This window comes from Arvicola amphibius, chromosome 10 (assembly GCF_903992535.2).
Source record: "Arvicola amphibius chromosome 10, mArvAmp1.2, whole genome shotgun sequence".
NCBI classification, from domain to species: domain Eukaryota; kingdom Metazoa; phylum Chordata; class Mammalia; order Rodentia; family Cricetidae; genus Arvicola; species Arvicola amphibius.
In genome coordinates this window covers 10197462-10219018 of record NC_052056.1, presented here as the reverse complement: position 1 = coordinate 10219018, position 21557 = coordinate 10197462, and the positions used below count along the sequence as shown (strand labels likewise).

General features: G+C 38.9%; 1 protein-coding gene across 2 annotated transcripts in view; it reads right to left on the bottom strand.

Moving 5' to 3' along the window:
- The window catches only part of Grik1 (glutamate ionotropic receptor kainate type subunit 1), a 392331-nt gene that overhangs the window by 8605 nt on the left and 362169 nt on the right, over positions 1 to 21557 (bottom strand). For both annotated transcript variants that reach the window (XM_038346565.1, XM_038346564.1), the window contains 2 exons: positions 16184 to 16409; positions 6480 to 6730 (listed from right to left, as the gene is read on the bottom strand). In XM_038346565.1, the coding sequence (XP_038202493.1) occupies positions 6480 to 6730; positions 16184 to 16409 (477 nt within the window). The remainder of the gene's footprint in view (positions 1 to 6479; positions 6731 to 16183; positions 16410 to 21557) is intronic.

The window sequence follows — 21557 nt, the reverse complement described above, 5'->3', positions numbered from 1 at the left end:
AATGATGCTATTTGCAACAGCTAGGTGGACAGAAGGCAGTAGAGAAAAAATACATCCTTTTCTCTTGCTTTTCCATGTTGTTCAGGCTTACTAGCAAATCGACCTTGTAGGATAAATGCCATGTGCTTGGAAATTAATTGGAATTCATTGTGGTATTGCATTGTAGCTCATAAAGAGTATAATATAGTGCTTCTCAAATATAGTGAGGATTTTTGGAAATGATTTTCCTTGGATAAGTTTATAAGAATAAAAATCCAGTTGATTTTCGTCTTTCTTATGTAGTTTTGCTGAAAAAAATGTTAAAATTCAGTTTATAATTTTAGCCTAGTATAGCAATCTACAATGTGAAGCTTTATTTTTTCCTCTTTGGATTAGGTGATTGACAGATTTATGAAGAAACAAATTAACATAATGCTTTTATCATTGTTGATGCCTTTGCTCAATCTTTTAATATCCTTCTATCTGACTTTAAGCAGTATTTTAAAAATGAAACTCATGACCTGCTACTGTTTTACAACAGGTCATGATTACTACCCAACTTGACAAAACTGTTATGTTCGTGGTAGTTTTTAATAAAAACCCATGTGTGCCAAGTGCTTTAAAGTAAAACAACTATTCTCAGAATTATTGCAAAAATAATTCATGTAAGAAAAACTATCTAAAAATTCCTAGTATTCAAGATAGTTCAAGACTCATGTATATGACCTAACTTTAGAGAAAATCAATATATCCAAGCTAACTTTAATGGAAACTAATGCAGACAACTAATTTTAAATATTCTTTTCCAGGCTTTATTGAGCATCGGATTCCTGGCTGTGTCTACCAAAGTAACATGTGGAGCTTGAGGACAGGAAATGTGAACCACCCCCCAGATGACTGTGATTTACACTAAAGTCTCTGAATTAATGATGTAAATACAGTCTGATGGGTTTTGTTCTAAATTTCACTTGAAATGCAATGGACCCTGCAGAGGTCAACGTGGTCTTTGCAGTTATTTCCACAGCAACAAGAACTGGTTGTCTGAAGGATTGATAAAAGAAATATAGAAAAATGTATGAAGGCACAAAGCAGCAACAAACTATTCCTATATTTCATAATTTCGAGTAGGAATAGCTCTATGTTTTGCAAGTAAATTTAGAGATTATCAGTTGAATATCACAAAGCTTCTGTCTCTAAAGATATGCAGTTTCTTCTTTGAGTATCCATATAAAGGGACCATTGAATATCAGATGCTAAATATATAATCTCCCCCTCTCTTAGAAGTAGTGGCTCTATTTTTAGCCTGAGTCAACTCATAAAAATCAATGATTTATTAGGTCCAATTATATCTGCAAACTAGTGTTTAGATTACTGAATCTTAACTCTTTTTTGACTATTAGAATCATTTGAGCATCTCAAATGGTAACAATTGCCTTGCCCTAACTTCAGACTAGTTAAAGTAGAATATCTGAAGAGAGGGCTCAGAGTTGCTACTATATACATCCTCATGTCTTACCTATTCAGACCCTTTTTTTGAATAGAGTAACTTTATTTTTTTTTAACATGTGTGCAGGGAAAACTGGATAGAGTTTATATCTCTTCATTTGTAATCCTGTTTTCTAAATCTGGGTTTATTTTAAGGGGCTAAATTTATTTTTCTTACTGCTTATATGACCAGAGAGAGATTTAATTTTTCTGTAGGGTGCATTATTTGTTGAACAGCATTTATTATCAAGACTTTATAAGTGGCTTTATTTTCTATGTCATGATATGACTTAATTTATTTCTCATGGTATATATAGTAGTAGCATCATATTGAATGATGAATGAATGATGTGGGATTCCTTTCTGTATGTTGTGAATATGTTTTATTATCATTGGTTAATAAAGAAGTTGTTTGGGCCTATGACAGGGCAGAATATAGCCAGGTGGGAAATCTGAACAGAGATATATAGAGAGAGTAAGTGGAGTCAAGGAGACGCTATGTAGCTGCTGAAGGAGAAGGATGATAGAAACTTACCAGTAAGCCACAGCCTCATGGAAATACACAGATTAATAGACATGGGCTAATTTAAGATATAAGTGCTAACTAGGAATACACTTGAGTCATTGGCCAAATAGTGTTGTAATTAATATAGTTTCTGTGTGATTATTTGGGTCAGAGCAGCTGGAAAGCAAAAGAACCATCTCTGTTTACACTCTAATTTATAATTAAGGAAATTGAGGCTTAGAGAAGTTGAAAATTGATCCAAATGATGCTTAATTGTTGAATGGTTTATAAATCACACACAGTATAAAGTGTCTTCCACATCATCATAGGAATTGATATCATTGGTATCATATCACTGATATCAATCACATATCATTGATATTGCCATACTTGTGTTTCCTAGAGAGTCATCTGGGTCACATTGGTCTTTTCAGATGCTTTACAGAAAATACACTATGACTTAAGAGCTTGAGAGATACTGAGTAAGTTAGAAATTCTCTGTCCATGACAACATATTAAATATACTAAAATGCCACCTGACAAGGGAATATAGAGTGTGGTTCCTTTTGGGTTATTTAACCATGAAAATGTCATTAATGAGGCACTTTCCAGTGGCACCTGTTTTCAGAAATACTCCGAAGCAACCTTGTATTCTAGAAATGATTTTCTAGTGGTTGATGTTAGACAGTAAAGCTAGGACATACTTAATAAGTGGCCTACAGTGATTACACACATGGCTGTGTTTGAACCTAAGTTTGGATAATTTATAAAAATTCTCTTTTAATTTTAATGTCATAACTCAAGGTTTAGGACTCTAATAGCTGTTATTTCTGATAATATCGCTGGATTTAAATTGCTGAAAGATCAAATGTAATGTTGTATAGGCAAACATTTTGAAAACCATAAAATACTGAGTAAATAACAGGATTAGATAGTATAGTGTAAAACAATACCAAAACACCATTTGTTTGTTTGCTTGTTTGTTTTTGAGACAGGGTCTCATGTAGTCCAGGCATCCCTCAAACTTAGTACGTAGTAAAGGATGATCTTGAATTCCTAATCCTTCTCTCTCTTTCTATTTCTTGAGTGCTGGGATGACTGATTTGTGACAGCACACATAGTCTTGTGCGTGATTGGGACTGGGGGGTCCTACCCCAGAGCTTCGTGCATATTAGGCAACCGTTCTATCAGTGAAGCTATATTCCAAGCTCTTCTATTGTTAACTTTGGAAGGAAATTAGTTCTTTATTCATCTTTGAAACACATTTAAAGGCTGAGCTGTTCTGAAAGGTGAGTTTTGTTAGTTATCACCGTCTGACTTTTATTTATCATCAGTGGCTCAGAAACTTTGTAGCCACGTGGGTATATTAAATAGTTCTTGGGAAATAGACGTAAGCAGTTTGTGGATTCTGTATGCTGAATCAATAAATCATGAAACTAAGAGGCATGGAACCTTTGTCCCACCTGATTCTATGGACTGTGAGAATAAAAATTCTGATCAGTGACACACAGATTTTTTTCCTACTTTAATAACAGTAAATACATAGTAATATAATTTTTAGATATTTTCATAAGAGCTCATTTATTTAGAGAAATAGTCGGAGACAGAATCGGTGCAGGAGTCAAATTTTCTGATCACGCTTTACTGAGGAAATATAAGATTGATTAGAAAGAGCTGTGACTAAAATGGTCATGTAACGTGGCTGCCCAGATACCAACAACTCCTCTCTGGAATATATTCCTGGGCTGCAATATATTCCTGGGGATCACTTGACATGACAAGGAGTAATTTCCCGGTAGAGAACAAAGTACAACTGATCCCATATTGAGAGGAGGTGAAAGACAGTTCCATTCCCCGACTCTCCGAGTAGGGTGAGTGAACTCAGAGCAAGCAGCAGACATTCCTTGTCACACCAAATTAAGCCTGCCTTTGGCTTCTATGTCACCAAGCTGAGTTAGTGTGCGGATTCTTCACAGCACTTTGAATGCAGGTAGAAAAATAAATCTGCAGAGATCTGCAGCTAATGCATATGAAAATTCTCTCCCCTTACCCTCCTCCACAGCACAACTGGACTGCATTAATAGTGGCTATGGGCCCAGGGAAATGAATGTAAACTTGGCAAGGCCCAGAAAAGATGACTCCAAGAGCTATTCTATTGTAGGTGAACAAGAAGGGAATGCAATAGCGTGGTGAGAGAGAATGTTCATCGTTGCAAAGTGTGAGTGTGGGTGAGCAGGAAACAGAAGATGCGTGAATTAGTTCATACTTAGGACTCTGCTTGGCTCTTCAAAGAAATATACAGAATTTGAAAGCAAATGAGGTCCTTAGTGGCTCCACGCCTATAGATGACAGCTAACTATTGTGTGAAAGCCTGATGTTGCTGTGTTTCTGTCCAGAAATCATTTTGCCTATACCTCAACCCTGAGTGAATCTCAGAGAATTCCCCTTGCATCCAAGTTCAACCATTATTCTTTCAGAGGTGATCCCTGAATCTTTCAGAGCCATGATATTAAGTTTTGAGTAAATAATACATTTGAAACCTTGGGATCAATTTAATTAAAAATTAACAGTGTTATAGAGTTACTTGTATACTTATTGAGAAGACATGGCTAAAGGGAGTTTGAAATACATAGGTCTAGAGAAGACATGAGACAGAAAGAGGAGGGGGAACGTTCACAATGATGAAAAGAAGTGTGCACAGAATTAGCACTTTCCCGTGATTTGCCCTGTTGTGTCTCGATTTTTGTTTATGAAGAAAGGGTTATTTTTACTCTTAATGCATAAAGAAAACAGAAAGACGACAATTTTGGATAGAATAGATTTTTGTATATACATGCATCCAGGAGTCTATATTCCCCTAAAACCCTGTATCAGTGTCTAGTACACATTTGTTCCCGAGACCCGAGTGGAGTGCCTGGAATAGTGTATGTATATTTTGTTCGTGTAAAGGGAAAGTACATGAGTACTACTTCTGCCTCGTAGACTCAGGCACAGACAACACTCATTACAAACAGTTCTACTGGGAACACCTTTTGAAAAACTCAGTTATACAGTATGGACTGAGGACTGTGTCCGAATCCCCTTTTCCTCTCGTAATAATTTGCCACACTCTACGTCTGTAGATAAAGTAGTCCCGGAAGTGGAGTTGGTCGGATGGGTTTGTTTACACTGCAGTCCATAAAAGAAACAAAAAGCCTTGCATGCAAAAGAAATGGGAAAAAATACAGAAAGTGAATAAATAAAAAGCAAGAATGAATGTTTAAATGAAAAATTAAATAAAATGAAGCCAGCAGTTATGAAGCAGCACATTAAAGCATAATATATACAAGCGTTTATTTTTCAAATTAGTAGCATAAAACAAGACACCTCAAGAGCAGATTAAAGTTAGGGCAGACCAGTCCATTCTACCTATTACCTAAAGACAGTTTTCTAGAATGAGGTCCAGGAAAGGGGTGATCCATAGCCTCATAGCTGCTTTTTAATTTTGGGGTGGGTTTCTCTAGAGAAAGAGGGTTACAACAAATTATGCCCACTGTAGGGCACTCAAAACACAGTTTTCACGTCAATAAAGTGGTTCTAGTATCTGGTTATTAATCAAAACCAGCCACACAATTTTCAAGACTCTGTGTGAAATGGACATATGAAGTCCTATCTTGAAAATTATTAAGAGTTTCATAATGTTGATAGTAGAGCATTAAACAAGCTGTTTGTTAATAGCTCTTAGCTTTGAAATTCTAGTGGTATCTTTAGATCAAACTACTGGATTAATATATTACAATATCCTGAAGCTGTGTATTTTATTTATTTTAGTGAGGAATTATCTTAAATCATAGTCATTGTGGGTTTTCCCCCAAAGCATTGAAGTTCTATGTGTGAATGCCTTTAAGAAATAAAATAAGTAAAAATGGCTTGACTATTGAAGTTGCCCATTATCCTAGATGCAATTTTGAAAAATAAAGTCTCAACTATATTTTATTGTCATTTTTTGTTATTTATCATATTTGTAGGTAAATTGTATGAATTCTCTTTCTACACATTATATATATTGATGTAAGTAAATGCCCAATTTAAAAAACTGCTTTGTGTTTTTATAGCAGTTGTTTTGCAAGAGCACATGTGCTCAGAATATATATTGAAGGGCTGGGTCCATTGCTCACAAGAGTCTCCTGTAATTTCGGATTTATGCCTCCCTTGCTCTTCCTATAGTTTCTATCTTAAGAGCAAATAACGGTTGAAGAAATTAACTGAGATTTGAATTTTTGCACTGTCATTCCAAATAGTGCTAATTAGATTTAGTACAAGACTCTTCCTTCTTCCCATTAATAACTGATGGAGCCGCTGCGCCAGCGGCACCTGGCAGGGGTTCAATGCTCTTTGCTCTGACTCAGAAACGGCTCTTCTGGGCATCTAACTCATTAGACTGTTACAAAGAGGGCACGTATCCTTCAAGGTCTCACAATTAAGACAAGTTCAAGGCAAAACTCCCAAGCCTTAAAAAGAGTTGACTCACCTGCTCAGAATCATTGTTCTTCCGTGATTTGTATATAAATTCTCCAATGGCTACAAACACAGAAAGGACAAGTCCCGCGGCCAGAACAATAAAGATGCCCCCAATGTTTTCCACTCCCAGAGCACTGGCTTCCTTGCTCTCCTCTTCAGGGCAGCCGTTCCCTCGCCACCATTTCTCTTTCATCATGTGCAGCTTCCCTTCTTCTTGGAGTTGAAGAATGGCAATCGTGATTTTATCCCGGTAAGGAGAGCCTGGAAGTTGGGGATGATGTGAACGTTGGTCATCAAGGGGATAAGACAATGTCAAGTCATTCCGCTATCTCAGTAATGAATACTCCAGAGTGCTGCAACCTTGAAGTAAAATTCTATTAGCCAAAGTCGGGAAGTTCCAATCTTATATCTTGAAGACACCAACTAGTTAGAAGAAGGAGAGGTGACATGTTGAGGTTCACTCTGGCCCAGGGTGTTTTTTTTTTTTTTCTAAATAACCATTAAATAGGAATTTTATGACACTCCTGCTTCTGCTGAGTTCTTCACTAAATCCTTATAAATGTCATGAGATTTGTTGTTTCAACTCTACCTTTTCTGGCCTTTTGGTGATCTCTTATTGTGGCTGAGTTTTGCTGTTCTTCCGTTTATTTTCCTAACTTCATTAGAGTCCCGCTATGGCCACATTTCTGGACAAGGGAAGCTAAAGTGATGGATAACATTTCTAGTCTCATCTCATACCCCTTCCCAACATGCTCTGCTTGCTTTCTTTCCTCAAATACATTGCAAGAAGAAAACACTTTCAAGTCACCAGTGACGGAAGAGTCCTGGAGTAGAAGGAATTTGTGTTCTAGGGCCATTGCATGAAGCAGATCCTTTCTTTTAACCTAGACTGAGCTATGACAATCAAGAAATGTTTACTGTGCAAGGCTGTTGTGGAATATTATTTTAAGGTGTGATAAATTTGTTTACGCCTGGAACATTTGTTTAATTATGTAAATATGTGTTGCATTCTTGTATGTTGCATTTGTTTAACTCTGTGGAGCTGTGTTACTCTGCCTGTTTAAAACACCTGATGGTCCAATTAAAAAACTAACAGCCAATAGTGAGGCAGGAGAAAGGATAGGTAGGGCTGGCAGGCAGAGAGGATAAATAGAAGAAGAAATCTGAGAAAAGGAATAGAAGGAGCAAGAGAACCAGGAGACGGGGACAGTTGGGGCCAGCCACCCAACCTCATAGCCAGTCACAGATGTCAGAGAATAGGAGTGAAAGTAAGATTATGAAAGGAAAGGAAAAAGACAAGAGGTGGAAGGTAGATGGGATAATTTAAGTTAATAAAGCTGACTAGAAATAAGCCAAGCTAAGACCTGACATTTATAAGAAGGAATAAGACTCCACATGTGATGTATTTGAGAGCTGAGTGGCGACGGGTTCTTCAAAAGAGCCAAGAGTAAAAAGAGTAAAACAACCAACAAAAACAAGACGTTAACAAATTTCAAGTGTTGTTTACAGTGGTTTATGCGTAGTGATTCATGTTCCAATCAAGATAAATTACGTTCTAAATAATTCTGAGGTGCTATAATAGTCGACGGCAAGAACTTGGTAATATTTACGGTCTGTCTTCTGGTAATTCCATTGAAACTTTAATTATTATAGAAAGTGCCAAAGTACATATGTTGAGACATGGTCTCTTAATTCCTGTGTTAATCAATGCAAAAGAGGTAAAACAAGATTCCTTTACTTGTTTACGCCCCTGGATGGTGACAGTTTTGGAAGTATTTCATCTCCTCAGTAGTAGGAAGCTCCCTTTGCTTACAAAGCTTAAAGCCATTCCCGGTGAAGGCAAATTGGAAAGTCAGTTATCTTAAAGGCAAGGAAAAATTTTTTTGAAAAAGAATAAAATCAAGACCATTTGTCAAAAAGATTTAAAGAAATTTAACATCTGAAGGTGTGTTTAGGAGCCAAGAATCTAAGTAATTTCTCCTCTTTTCTTACATCTCAGCGCTATTTCTGTGAAAATGCCTCTGGTTGCCCTCCCATCCCTACAGAGGACTTACGCCCTATGCCACAGCTAAAGTTCTATAAGCTCAGGCTCAGCATTTTGTCATTTGTCATTTATTTCCTTATAAGACTTAAAAAATAATTGTCAGCACTCCAAATCTACTTTAAAGGAGGAGTGGAATGCTTTAGAGGGGTATTGTAGCTTGTCAGTTCAGAGTATGGATTTTTGGGTGAGAAAAACTGATTTTGAAAACCGAGTAAGAGATATCAACTATTTGCTTAAACCTTCCCAGAACAATGGGTAGAGGCAAAATTAGCAGCGCTAATGTCCCTAGAGTACACAGGCAAATGAAAGACCCTGGAGTACTTTGCTCTAAGGTACATGGAAGCACTATGCCGAGCGTGAGAGCACTACTCCTGGCCATGGCTGTACAGTTGTCATAGTGATATCCGCAGTGGGTGCACAACAAATGCTTGCTGCCACTCTCCTCCTGCCTTCAGGCTGCGCGAGACCTAACACATTATGGACAGATGGAGATCCAATCTCTGCTTAATGTTGGTCTCTAAGGAAGGCAATTTCCAGTCTTCCAGGAACCTGTTTAAACCTTAACTGCTCTCACTCTCTTGAAGTTTGATTCTAAATCCCTCAGGAGGCACATTTCTAGAGCCTCTGTTCTGAGAGTCTCTAAGCAGCAGTTTTCAATTTTAGCTAGTGACTGAGCCAACTTTGCAAATCTTCTATTATGAGAGAGACTTGGGAGTCTCTGGGGACTCAGGACAAGATTCGACACGGCAGAGACCTTTTCACATCTGCGTGTCTTTTAGCTTCAGTTTTAGCTCCTTCTAAAGTGGTCCTGGCTGACATCAGAATTGACTTCTTGCAAATCTTTTTGGAAAAAATTGTGTGTGTACCGATGGATCTTCCTGAATAGCAACTGCTGTTCCTTAAAGTATAAATTCATCACAAAAGGAACATCTCTCAAATGTTTCCAGCAGCTGTATTCCCCATGGATGAGTTCACTCTGAAGCCCACCATCTGTTCCAATTATTCGCTCATTGTTTTTGCTTTAAAAGCATGACAGGTTTATCACCAGTATGAAAAATTCCTGGAGTATATTTTTTTGTCATCCAGGAAGGGGAGATGGATGCTCTTTAACATTAGCATCTGTGATAGGTAAAGTTGGCAGGAGAGACTGAATGAGTCTGTGGAGGTCTCTCGGTGTAATAGATATCATACTATGTAAGTGTAGACTGTAGACCCGTCACAGAGTCAGCCATTCACGGGTGTGTGTGTGTGTGTGTGTGTGATGGGGGTAGAATGCAATCCACAAAGCGCTGTATTCACTCAGCAGAGTAGCAGAAAGAATAAGCTCCCACAGTTCCAGCCTCACCACCACCATACTGTTGGAAAATTTAGATTTCAAGTATTCCATTCTTTTTTTATTTCGTTTTCAGAGTTAAGGATCAAAACCATGGCCTTGCACTTGCTGGGCAAGCAGTTCACCACTGAGAGGAATCCTCAGCCTCTAGGTATTCTTTAAAAGGAATAGCAATTGAAATTCTCATGTTCGCATGCTGCCGCCCTCAGAGTGATACCTATTCTATTTCCTACCACACAGAAAACCTGGTGTCAGAGAGGGTGCCGAAGGGGTAGGGTAAGGTAGTAAGGTGTGATAGAAGATGGGAGGAGAAAGATTCTGTGTCAGGTAATCCATCTGAAAGGTGGCTGATTTAAGAAACTCTCGTTGCTACTCAGGAAGCCACAGTGTGTCACAATCAACCCTGGGCTCCCAGTAGTGCAAAGATTAAGGCAAAGGCATCCATTCCTGGTGTTTTTTTCCCCCTCTGACTTGTGTTTCATTTACTAAACCAGTGTGAGGAAGCATAAGGAAATTTTTCTCATCTTCTGTCATGCATATTATCTGGAATGAGATGGCCAAGCAGGGTCAGGGAGAGAGGACATTGTTTTAAGGCCAAAATGATCATTATGTCCATTTAGTTCTTGTCTAACAGTCTTCATCAGCTGACTGAAAACAAGTTGAATGAATTATGTAAGAGATTCCCACTTGGAGAACTACCAGGATCACAGGTATTTCCGTCAGGAAACATCATGGGAATTAGATGGCCACCCGGTTTTATCCCTTTGCCTGATCCTTTCCCCGTGATACTCACTAGCTTTCTCCTTTGAGTCTTCAAGGTAAGCTTCACTTTTACTCTATTGCAAAATGGGATGCTCTCATTGATTAAACTTTGTGTCTTTGGGATACATTTTTTTTTCCTCCTTGTTTCTGTGTCATATGACCTTTGAGATTCTTGAAAGTGTGCTTCTAGTTGCTTATTTTGATTGTTTATATGTCATCTTCTCTATTGGTCCAGTTGTCATCTATGTCCATGATGTAATATTTTGCTGTGTATGTTTCTGTGTGACACCTCTTTTTTCTTAAAAAAAATGCCATTTTAAATTGACAATAAATTTTAAACATGCCTCTAATGCTGATAATACATTGGTCTATATTTTGTTAATTATAATGATGATGATACATTTGAAATAATGTTCACCTTTTTCATTTCAAATACTGCTTCCTGGATTTTCATTGAAATATTGTTACTGATCCATTAGTTATAATATTTTTAAAAATTTACTTAAAGATACTTTAGATTCTCTCAAGGTAATTACCTTTTAGCTATTTTTTTCACACTTAAGAAACTGACTCTAAAGTCAGAATTTAAATGTTGTAACAGCTAAGCTTTGAGTGACTATTCATTTTCAAGACTGGTCAAGCTCATCTTCTGGGTGTTTAACTTGGGTGTCAAATTCAATGGTGGTTGTCCTAGTTAGGCTACAATTGCTGTGACAAGCAACATGATCAAAAGCAACTTGGGGATAAACCAGTTCACTTCATCTTGCAGCTTATACAGTTCATCACTGATGGAAGTCGGGTCTTGGAAGCAGGCAGTGAACTGGAGACTGTCGAAGAGCTGGGCTTACTGGCTTGTTCCTCATGACTTGCTCAACATGCTTTCTTGTGCCACTCAGAACCACAAGTCCAGGGGTGTGATACCACTCACAGTGGCTTAGGCTCTCCAATGCCAGTAAAGACTCAAGAAAATCCCATTTGGACTTAACCTGTAGGACAGTCTGAGGATTAACTTTTCCTTCCTTCCTCCTTCCTTCCTTCCTTCCTTCCTTCCTTCCTTCCTTCCTTCCTTCCTTCTTTCCTTCCTTCTTTTAAATATATTATGTGCAATGGTGTTTTGCCACAGGTGTTGGGTTCCCTGGAACTAGAGTTACAGACAGTTGTGAGCTGCCATGTGGGTGCTGGGAATTGAACCCAGGTCCTCTGGAAGAGCAGTCACTATTCTTAATCTCTTGCTCTCTCTCCAGCCCTGGAAAGTATTTTTTAACTGAAGTTCTACTTACCAAGAAACCCTAGCTTGGGTCACATTGACAAAAATACTAATCATCACAAGGATAAGGGGATGAAAGATCAGCCAATGTTTTGTTGAAGCATGTCTAAAAGGGGCCTAAACTTTGGCAAATCGCCTGTTCTCTGATCAGAGAGGCCATGGGGCCCCCCAGGTTGAAGTCTAGATGCTTTGCATTCTTTAAAGAGGACAATCATAACAGGAAAGTCTTCAGTGCTTCCTAGGGAAGTAGCACGGCCAGCAAAACCTTGATCTATGCTGGTATGTAATCAGGCAGAGAGAAACTAAAGGAGCCAACACACTCATCCTATATCTCTAAGAGCACCCCATAAAAAAGCTTAACTGATCATAGAGGCTAAATTTGTTACCACAAATTAAACTGACCATAGAGGTTTAGATTTATTAAACAAATGGAGGTTAATTTGTTACCAACATGCTCTAAACACTGGTGGGAATGTGTAACCAAAGGATAAAATATTCATAAGCCAACAGTAGTACCACAAGGACTCTCACCCTGAGAGCTTCTTCAGGGGACCTGGTATTTCTACGAACTGCAAAGGTATTTTACAAAGGTAAAATGTCCTTCAGGTATCCAGCTTTACCCCATTAAAGAAGACACCCAGAACATTACTAGGCAATTGTACTCCAACTGATCACCTTCAAACTATCTCCTGTCTTGATTTTCTCTTGCCTCATGGGGATGTCTAAAATCCCTAATTCTTTGTCTCATGACACAACAGACTTTCGACATTCTCCTACCTCCTCAAATGTTTAAAACGTGTGTGTGTGTGTGTGTGTGTGTGTGTGTGTGTGTATGTGTGACAGGCCTGTTGTTCAGTTTTTGTTTTGTTCATGGGTTAGCTTAGTTCTCAACTTGATACTGCCTAGAATCTCCTAGGAAGAGGTGCACAATGAAGCATTGCCTACATTGGGTTTGCCTGTAGGGAGGGAGGTCTTAATTAAACTGGTGACACAGGAAGATCTAGACCACTGTTGGGCAGCACTACTCCTAAGCAGGGGCCCTGTAACTGTATTAAGAGCGGAGAAACCCAGCTGAACACAAGCAAGCAAGCAAGCAAACAGGTCTGCATTCCTGTCTCTCTGTTCTTGTCTGTGGATGTGATCAGGTGCTTCCAGCTGTGAATGCCCTGCTAGAGTGAACTGTAGCACGGAATTGTGATTGGAATAAACCCATCTCTCTCCTGAGTTGCTATTTTATTATTACAGCAACAGAAATGAAACCGAGACATTGCCTGAAGACGATTCACAAACCTCACCAATCAGATAGCTAAGCTAGCCCAAAATTTCAATAATATGATAATAGTTATTTTTGCTTGCATCAGTTTACCTCAAAACTGCAGAGCGCCCTGGATTTGTAGATTGTTGTTTAAGACAGAACCTGTAGCCCATGTGCTGAAGGTAGAGGCTGTTTTCATTTAACAAATGCAGACAAGTGCAACAAAATCTAAGTGTTATCTAGTGTGGTAGTGATGTTCAGGATTGCTTATCCCTAGGAGGGCTCAACTGTGGGGTTTAAAAACAAGTGGCAGGTCTTGGTCACCTTGGTTTGTGTCGTCTGGCGTTGAACAGTTCCACCTGCTGATGACACTTCTACAAGATTTTAAGCCCTGTCAACCAAAGATCTACTTCCAATGAGCTATTTGGACCACCGCCTTCTACCCAAACCATTCCCAAGTAGTTTTGTTTGTTTATTTGTTTGTTTGCTTGTGGCATATCATGGAAGTTCAGCCAGAATAACAGATGATAAATCAGATCACCTCTTTCCTCTGCTCAGCTCAGAGCAGCTACAAGAAGAGGCATCCAAGGAATTCCCTAAGGCTGGATTGGTTGCTCTTTTTGAGAAGAATGTGGAGTAAAGGCCAGTGGCTATAGCTAATCAAAATGCCGTGGACAAATGGCCATGGTTTGTGCCCACCCCAACTGATATATCTATAACACACGATTCCTGCACACAAGTCTCAGGGAACATGTGGAAGATGGGGAACAAAGATTGTAAGAGGCAGGGGACCAACATTTTGCTGTAAGTTTGTGCCATCTATCTATGACAGGAAAGCTGCACCCAGGAAATCTCAAAATGGCTGCCAAAACAAGTCCTGAATAATTCAACACTGGTGAGACACTCCAGTGTAGATGATGTGAATTTCACCCTAGAATAAGAACTGAAAGCAATGAACAACTGCTCAGAGAATTAGTTTTCCCCAGGGATGAGCTCCCATTTGTAATTCTGTAGTGATCAGCCCTAGAGACATACATGCAGGTAATACTGAACATACTCAACAGGCTGTATTTATATGTATGTATAACAGCAATGGTTAAAGAAGAGGAAATGGTGAATTCTGGGGGAAGCAGACACAGAAGAGGTAGGAAAGGGAAAAAGAAATGATGTAATTTACATTTTTATGAAATTTTTAAAAATTAAAAGATGAAAGAGACCAGAAAATGGAACCCATCTCCTATTACAGATCTTCACAAGCGTGGTCTATGGATCCCAGATGGTCCATGGATGCTGTAATCTTACTCTCCAGAGCTGGGACCCTGCACTCTGTGACCAGAGCCTTTAGCCGGCACTACTCTTATCTGAACGGCAGAGACAGCACAATTGGAAATTAGATACACAGTGGCTCACACAAACTTCCCAGAACTGTGGTAATCTTCCTTTGAATGGAGCAAATTGAGCACAGAAAACTGGACAAGAGAAGCTTAGCCCCACTGTAAAAGTGTATTCTTCAAATGGAGACCCCAGCCCATTGCCCCACGCTTCTATACTGGTTATCACCCATCCTGGTGTTCTCTCCAAGCATAATCAGGTAATGTATTCTCCAGTACACCCCAATATACCCAGCAAACTATTCTTACAAAAGAACTAACTGAGGGCCAAGGAAGTAGTTACAGCTCCCTCGTGTAATTGTTCTTCTGAAGATCTAGAGTCAACAGTGACCATAAAGGTAGTTTCTCAGAATATATGCTAATATTTCCAACAAGTAACCAAAGTGTTTGTGCAATGGGAGCCCTTTATTTGGTTAATTCATATTAACATGGTGAATATTGTTGATTATGGGTTGAATACAGTTTTTAAAACAAAAAAATTAATTGGTTGTCAAATTATTAACTTTAGGAAATTTATTTCACCTAAATTATGACTTTCTGTTTTGTTGTGAAAATGAAATATCTGACCATACTTGTTCTTAACATTCTATAGATCTTCAGATGACTGCTGAGAAGGCCTCCCTTAGACAAGCCATGGTCTCCAACTGTCTGCAGTTGATAGCATTCTCTAGCAAAGCAAACCCTCTTGACTCATGATCCCTGCTTGGCTTCTGTAAACACTGAAGTTTATGATCCCTGCCTGACATTGACTGTCACACTGCATAATCCCTGCCAAACATGGCAACAAACTACAAATACAGACAATAAGTGAAGTTTACCCTTGGCTCTTGTTTATCGGGCTCAGCAGCCACTACACTTTCTGCAGCTTTAGCCCCCAGGTCTGGAAGCCCTTATTTCTCTCCTTTGGATTACCAAAGCTTCACTTGAGAGGAACAGGATACCTTTATGGCAGAAGCCCTCAAGTACAGTGTTCTATATAGGGAGGCAACAGGGGAAGAATTTTCTTTGTAGAAAGCAATTGTCTCCTGGACATAAACACCTTTTCTGTTTATTCCTGTTCCTGTCATAGACGAGGATAGTATATGAGTGTGTGTTCTTTCTAGGCAACAGGGTCCCGAGGAAGCACAGTGATATTATACAGAACAAATAGGAAATCTGAAGTTTTTAGGTAGTTATTTTTTGACTCTATTGTCTGAGCAAAGTTCAAACTTTAATTTCTACCTCTTTCTTTTGACATATTTGTCATTGTTGTCCCATTTATTGACAATGGAACAATAGCCTTCTATATTCAGAATTCATTTTCATCTATATGTAGAATTAATTTCCTTATATTCTAATGCAATGTAACACATTAAAAGCTAGGTACATATAGATGTTCAAGAAACTAATGTATGGAGGATAATTAGGAAAATGTGTTTTTTAATATTGATGAAAAAATCACACAAATATTAAACTTATTGTGGTGAGATATAAAAAATAGTAGTTGAAAATTTATTAGACTAAGCATCTGAGATTCCTCAATTTAAATCATGCTTTTTTTTTTTTTTCGGACTTTGCGCTTCCTGGTGAGTCTGCCAAAGACATTGCATGATTCTCAATATGTTGGATACTTGCCACCAACATTGCCCAGCTCAGCCTTGGCGAATGCCTTGCCCCTCTTACCTATAGGAGTTCCCACTCCGTAACCTTTGGAGTCTATGAGGCCCCCGATCTGGGTGAGGTTGCAGTTCCTCTGCGTCACGTACTCAATGCTGGTGGACTCCATCAGCAGGGCATAGTCGGTGGTCAGCACTCTCTGGATCCCCTCATCGCTGTTTTTAACCAGTGCGCTCTGTTGTCTGCTGCTCATAAAAGCCCACATTTTCTCGTAGGTGGAGATCTTTGATTTCTGTAGAGAGAGAAAAAAGCACACCCACCAGCAGAAGAGTGCTGAAAAAATGGCCTAAAGCCATTCACCATCCTCGTGGGACCAATAATAAAGGGAACCCTTTCTGTAGGCCAGGAACTGGATTGGTGAGACTAGGAGTCCCGCCTTACAGGAACTGAGAAGAGCACAGTTCACTACAGAAGATCACGTGGAGACGCTTTGATCGGAAGACAAGGAGACCTTGTGAGATGGATGTCATGGCTCAAGGTCCTCTTCTTGATTTTGGTTAGGGAGGAAAGGCCATGAATATCAACAACGCTTGTCTAGCGACCCGTTAACATTTGAGAAGAGCGCTTCTCTGTCCACGTGGGCAGAGCTGAGGCACTCTCCTTCCAGGACTCTACTCATTTACTGCTTCCCTTCCACCGCCTGACCGCAGCGCTTTGCTTTGCTGTTTCCAGGCACGGAAGCTCCAGAGCCTGGCGGACACTAATTTTCTGGGAATAGTCTGGGACATGTCACTTGCATTCTCTCCTTTGTGTGTAAAAGAAGTACATCTGTGGCTACATTTTCTGCAAAATAAGGGCTGCAAATGCTCTTTCCTAGTCAATATTCAAATCAGAAGGATCTCCCTACTTTTTATGTATATAATTTCCCATTGCAATCATATTTTAGATAACAAGGTCTGCATATCTCATTTTAAAGTGTTCTATGATTTTCATGTCTTTTATGCAGCTTTTTGGTAGAATCAATAATAGACTATATATATGACAGATTATATATGCATCTATACATAGACACCATTACCTCATTATCTTCTTTTCTTTGTTAAAACATACTGCCTGCATTTCCATATTGCTTAGATATGAATTTCCATTCTTTTGAATAGTGATCTATGATTAGGCATTTTACATTTTTACTCTGTAATTTCCATAACGTTTCAAGTTTTCCCCCTGAATTTGTCTTCATTTGCATCAGCACACCCTTCCATTTATTTCAAAGATGAGTGTCATCATGGAAATTACTGATGTTTTCAAGCTAAAGCCAGTTCTGACACATGTAGATGCCTTGGTGTGGGCAGGGCCTGGAGACACGGAATGAAGTAGTTTTGTAATCGGCTCTGGTAGTTTGTTTATGCTCAGACGTTCTTGGAATTCATTTGGCTCTTAGGTCTATTTAAGTCTTGGGTTGATGGAATAGGCCTCATGAGCTGGCATGGAGAGAGACAAATGGCTTTGGATTGGATTGTTAGGCATTTGAAGAGCCCCCTGAGAAAGATCTTATGAGACAGATAGCAATTCAGTACTCATACCTTGTACATGACGATGTTTTATGAGACCCATTCTGTCACAATGAAGCCCCTAGGACTCACTCCACAGCCCCAGGAGACCGGAAAATTGGAGCTCATGTCTCCACAACTAAGGTGTGTGCTGGGTGCTGGATGATTCTTCATTTGTTGTGTGGTTTCAGCCTTAAAGAGTCTGATACATCTGAGTTTTTAGTGAAGATAAGAGTTACTTATGCAAAGGCTGGAAGGTCACCTTTTTTTGTAGCAAATGTATGGCTGGAAAAATTATTCCTTCGTCAGAAAACTACCTTAAGGGGAAATAATTTTCTTTGAAGTATGAAACTATCTTATGAAGCTATCTGAAACTTTAGAGATAGATTCACCTAAACTATCATTTTTATAGATGAGGAACTTGCAGTACAGACTGTTTGGAGACTCCAGAAAGTGATAATGAAAGCTACTATCAGAACTAATCCTAGACCCTCAAAACTATACCTGCTCATTCAGTGTTCCTTCCCCTGCTCCTTGCTGACCTGGGTAGGGTAGATGCCAACATCGCCAGAATTGTTTGACAGTGACTTTAATCTTGTTTGATCTACATGCACAAACACAACATTTATAAAAGGACTGGCATCCTCTGTAGGCCTTTTGGCTATTTGGTTTTATGTTGGTCCAGCATAGACATCAGCTTCCCAGTAAAAATTTCACAGAACATTTGTTTTTTCATTATTTTAAATTTTATTAAATTGAAATGTCTTTGTTAGAAAATTGGAATTTTTCTCTGTAGAAGTAGGGGGAAGAAAATAAATTTCTGTCTTATCCGGGGTAAGGGGAAGCACGCAGGGGCTTTCAAGTCACACAGTCACTTGGAGATAGTGGATTTTCCATCATTAGATATCTACCAGGAGAAATTTGCTGGGAAATATCTCTCTCTTAAGGATTCTCCAAGTCCATGGCTCTGCTCCCTAGATCAGGCCTTTTGTATAACAGGTCCTGGGAGAAAGGCCCTGTAAAGGTCACAGTTGGTAGGCAGATGAGCCACTACCAAACCGAGGGCTCTTTCCCGCTTAGCCATGAGTTTTAACCACCATAATGGTATACTTAGGAAGATTTATTTTTTGTCAGGCTCTAAAAGAGCAATTTCAGAGTAAATTTGGTGTTTACCTTTTAACAGATAATTTTATTACTTGTCAGGATGAAAATCTTAGTACCTCTGAAAACTGAGTATGCCTTGCCAAAAATTATTTTAAATGTTAAAAGACCCAATGAAGCACTTGAATGAGAAGCCTGGGTATTCTTCCTCTCCTAACTGCTCCAGACTTAGATTTAAGAGTCAGCCTCCTGAATCACTCCACATAATACACAGTGATCACCTCTCATTTCACTCAATATGTCAAAAGTCAATTAGAATTCCCATATCCTTAGAGGACACAGGCCTAGATGAATTCCTTGGGATTGTTCAGCCTGATTATGTATCCGTCTTTATGCTAATAAACACGGGTGACAGATGATAAGCATTTCTCATCAGGTATCAGTTAGAAGGCAGAGTCACTGTAACAATGTTAATGATTACTTCTTTCTTATTTGCACCTTATAATGCTTGCAGGCTGAGTACCCCCAAGGTGGTGACTTACAATGTGTATGCGGGTATTAAAAACTATTGAGACTAGTGATAACAGTGAGCACACACAGGCTTCTTGTGTCACATGCCCTGCTCTGAGCATGTTGCATGTACTCATTCATTTAATTGGAGAGGTGCCGTTAGGCTGTCTGCTCTACAGATGTAGAAATAGAATAACACACTGAGAAGTAATAAAGCTAAGGTCTCATTCTAGTACACTTGGTCCAGAGTCTAGGTTCTTAATCAAAGGAAATTATTTGCTTGAATGGAAAAATCCATAAAACTCATAGACAGGTGAATATTTTAGCGGCCTAACTCACGTTCTAAAGAAATCACCTAAGTGTTTATAAAGGCACACTCTGCTGTAGAGGGATGCTCAAGATCTTGCACTTAGCATATCATATCTTGAGAGTATTTAATGACTTTCAACAGATTCTATTCATTTGGACAAAAACTCAGTGTCTCAAGAAGTGCAGCAGCAGTTGGGATCTGGAAGACAATGTGGATATTGTTTGTATTTTCCCTTGCCTTTTGTAGCATTTTTTTTTTTTTTTTTTTTTTTTCCTAGAGTTCTGTTCTCAGATGCCGGCTTGTCATGGCAGGATATGAGAGGCGAGAGCTCTGCAGTATGGGATGCTTCTAAGATAGCTAGAACCTCCGTTTTCTAGAAATATCTTTCTGATGTTTCATTTCTATTGAGGGAAGTATTGCTTATCACAGTGTTTTTCCAACCAAGTTATAGGGCACCTACAGGGAAAACATATGATCCTATTATTCAGCAGAATCAATATCTATAAAATCCTGCTTTGGGCCAGAGTTTTTGAAGGTCTTTGAAGGTCTTATGTTCACAAGTGTTTACACATGTTTCCCTTACTTATTTTCATAATCCTACACATGTGCATATTAGGAATAAGTTATTGAGATTTTCTCTTGGCATTGTGTCGAAAGTGACCTTATAAATGTACAATATGTCATACAGAGCAAATCAATGATCAAAATAATTCTGTGTTAACTCATTTCAGTAGACTATTGAGAAATACTAATCTTTAAAAGTACCCTTAAATATCAAAAAAAGATATTGACAATTCAGAATCCAAGCTTATGAAGCCAACATACAGAGGGCAATTCCCTGCCTGAAAGACAGCTGTCTCGCTTAATACAATGAAATTTCATTAAATGATAATATCTCACATCATGTTGAAACTTGATTTAATTTAGCAATAATCAATTGAAGGAAGACAATTAGAAGAGAGTCTGTGATGCAGTGGGGACTCTGTCTTTGCAGGTATGCTGATTTTGTCTGATCATACCCTTACCATGAATCAATAGAAAACTATGGCATTTGAAGATTCTCTGAAGCTATACAATTCCCTTCAGGGAATTCTCCTGGCGAGACTTAAACATCTTTGCTCAAATATGTCTCACATTTCTCTCTCATCCACAGTTAAAGATTGGTATATTACAAGCAATATGCCATACTTTTTAAAAGGTTAGGTTAACTTAAAAACACTTTTTCCAAGTGAATACATTTTTATCTGCTGACACTGGAGGTAAAGGAACTTGCATTTTCAAACCAGAAGATTTTATAGGAAGAATGTTTTTCAGTGCGGAAAAGGTTGAGGGATTTCTCTCATTTTCTGTTTCCCGGTGGTTTTGTCTGAACTCTGTTTGCCTGCAATAGCATCAGTTCCACAGGTGTTGGGTTCAGTGACCTCCTTGAAATAGTCTTTGCTTTGCTGATGGCACTAGCCACTTACTGCAAAGAGATTATACCGGCTACAGCTCCTAATTCCCACAGCTGGTCCAAAGTCCCCAGACCATGAAAGCCAGAAATGGCAAGTCTGTGATGATTATTTTTAAACCCATTTTATCCAAGTCGTTTTAGACAGAATCTAGATCTAATCTCTGTAATCCCCTGGCTTGAGGTTGAGAAGACAGTGATTTGTTACAAGTCAAGACTCTACTGAGAAGTCCTTCTTACATGACTATTTCATAGCCAATTTCGCCCATAGGAATTCTCCTGTTCGCCCCACTTCCTGACTGTACAATGTAAGCTTACTGTATTTAGCAGGTTGTGTGTGACACATTTGTCTATTGCAATTCACAACTCCAGGCTTTGCAGAAGCTTTAAGCCTTTCCCCCTCCTATATTCTACCATGCAGCCTCGGTGCTGACATCATGGAGACTCTGGAAGCATACTGAGCTGAGTTCAGTTGAATTGCCTTGCTGAGTTCTAAGGGTAGCTGCTCCCCTCAGCTGC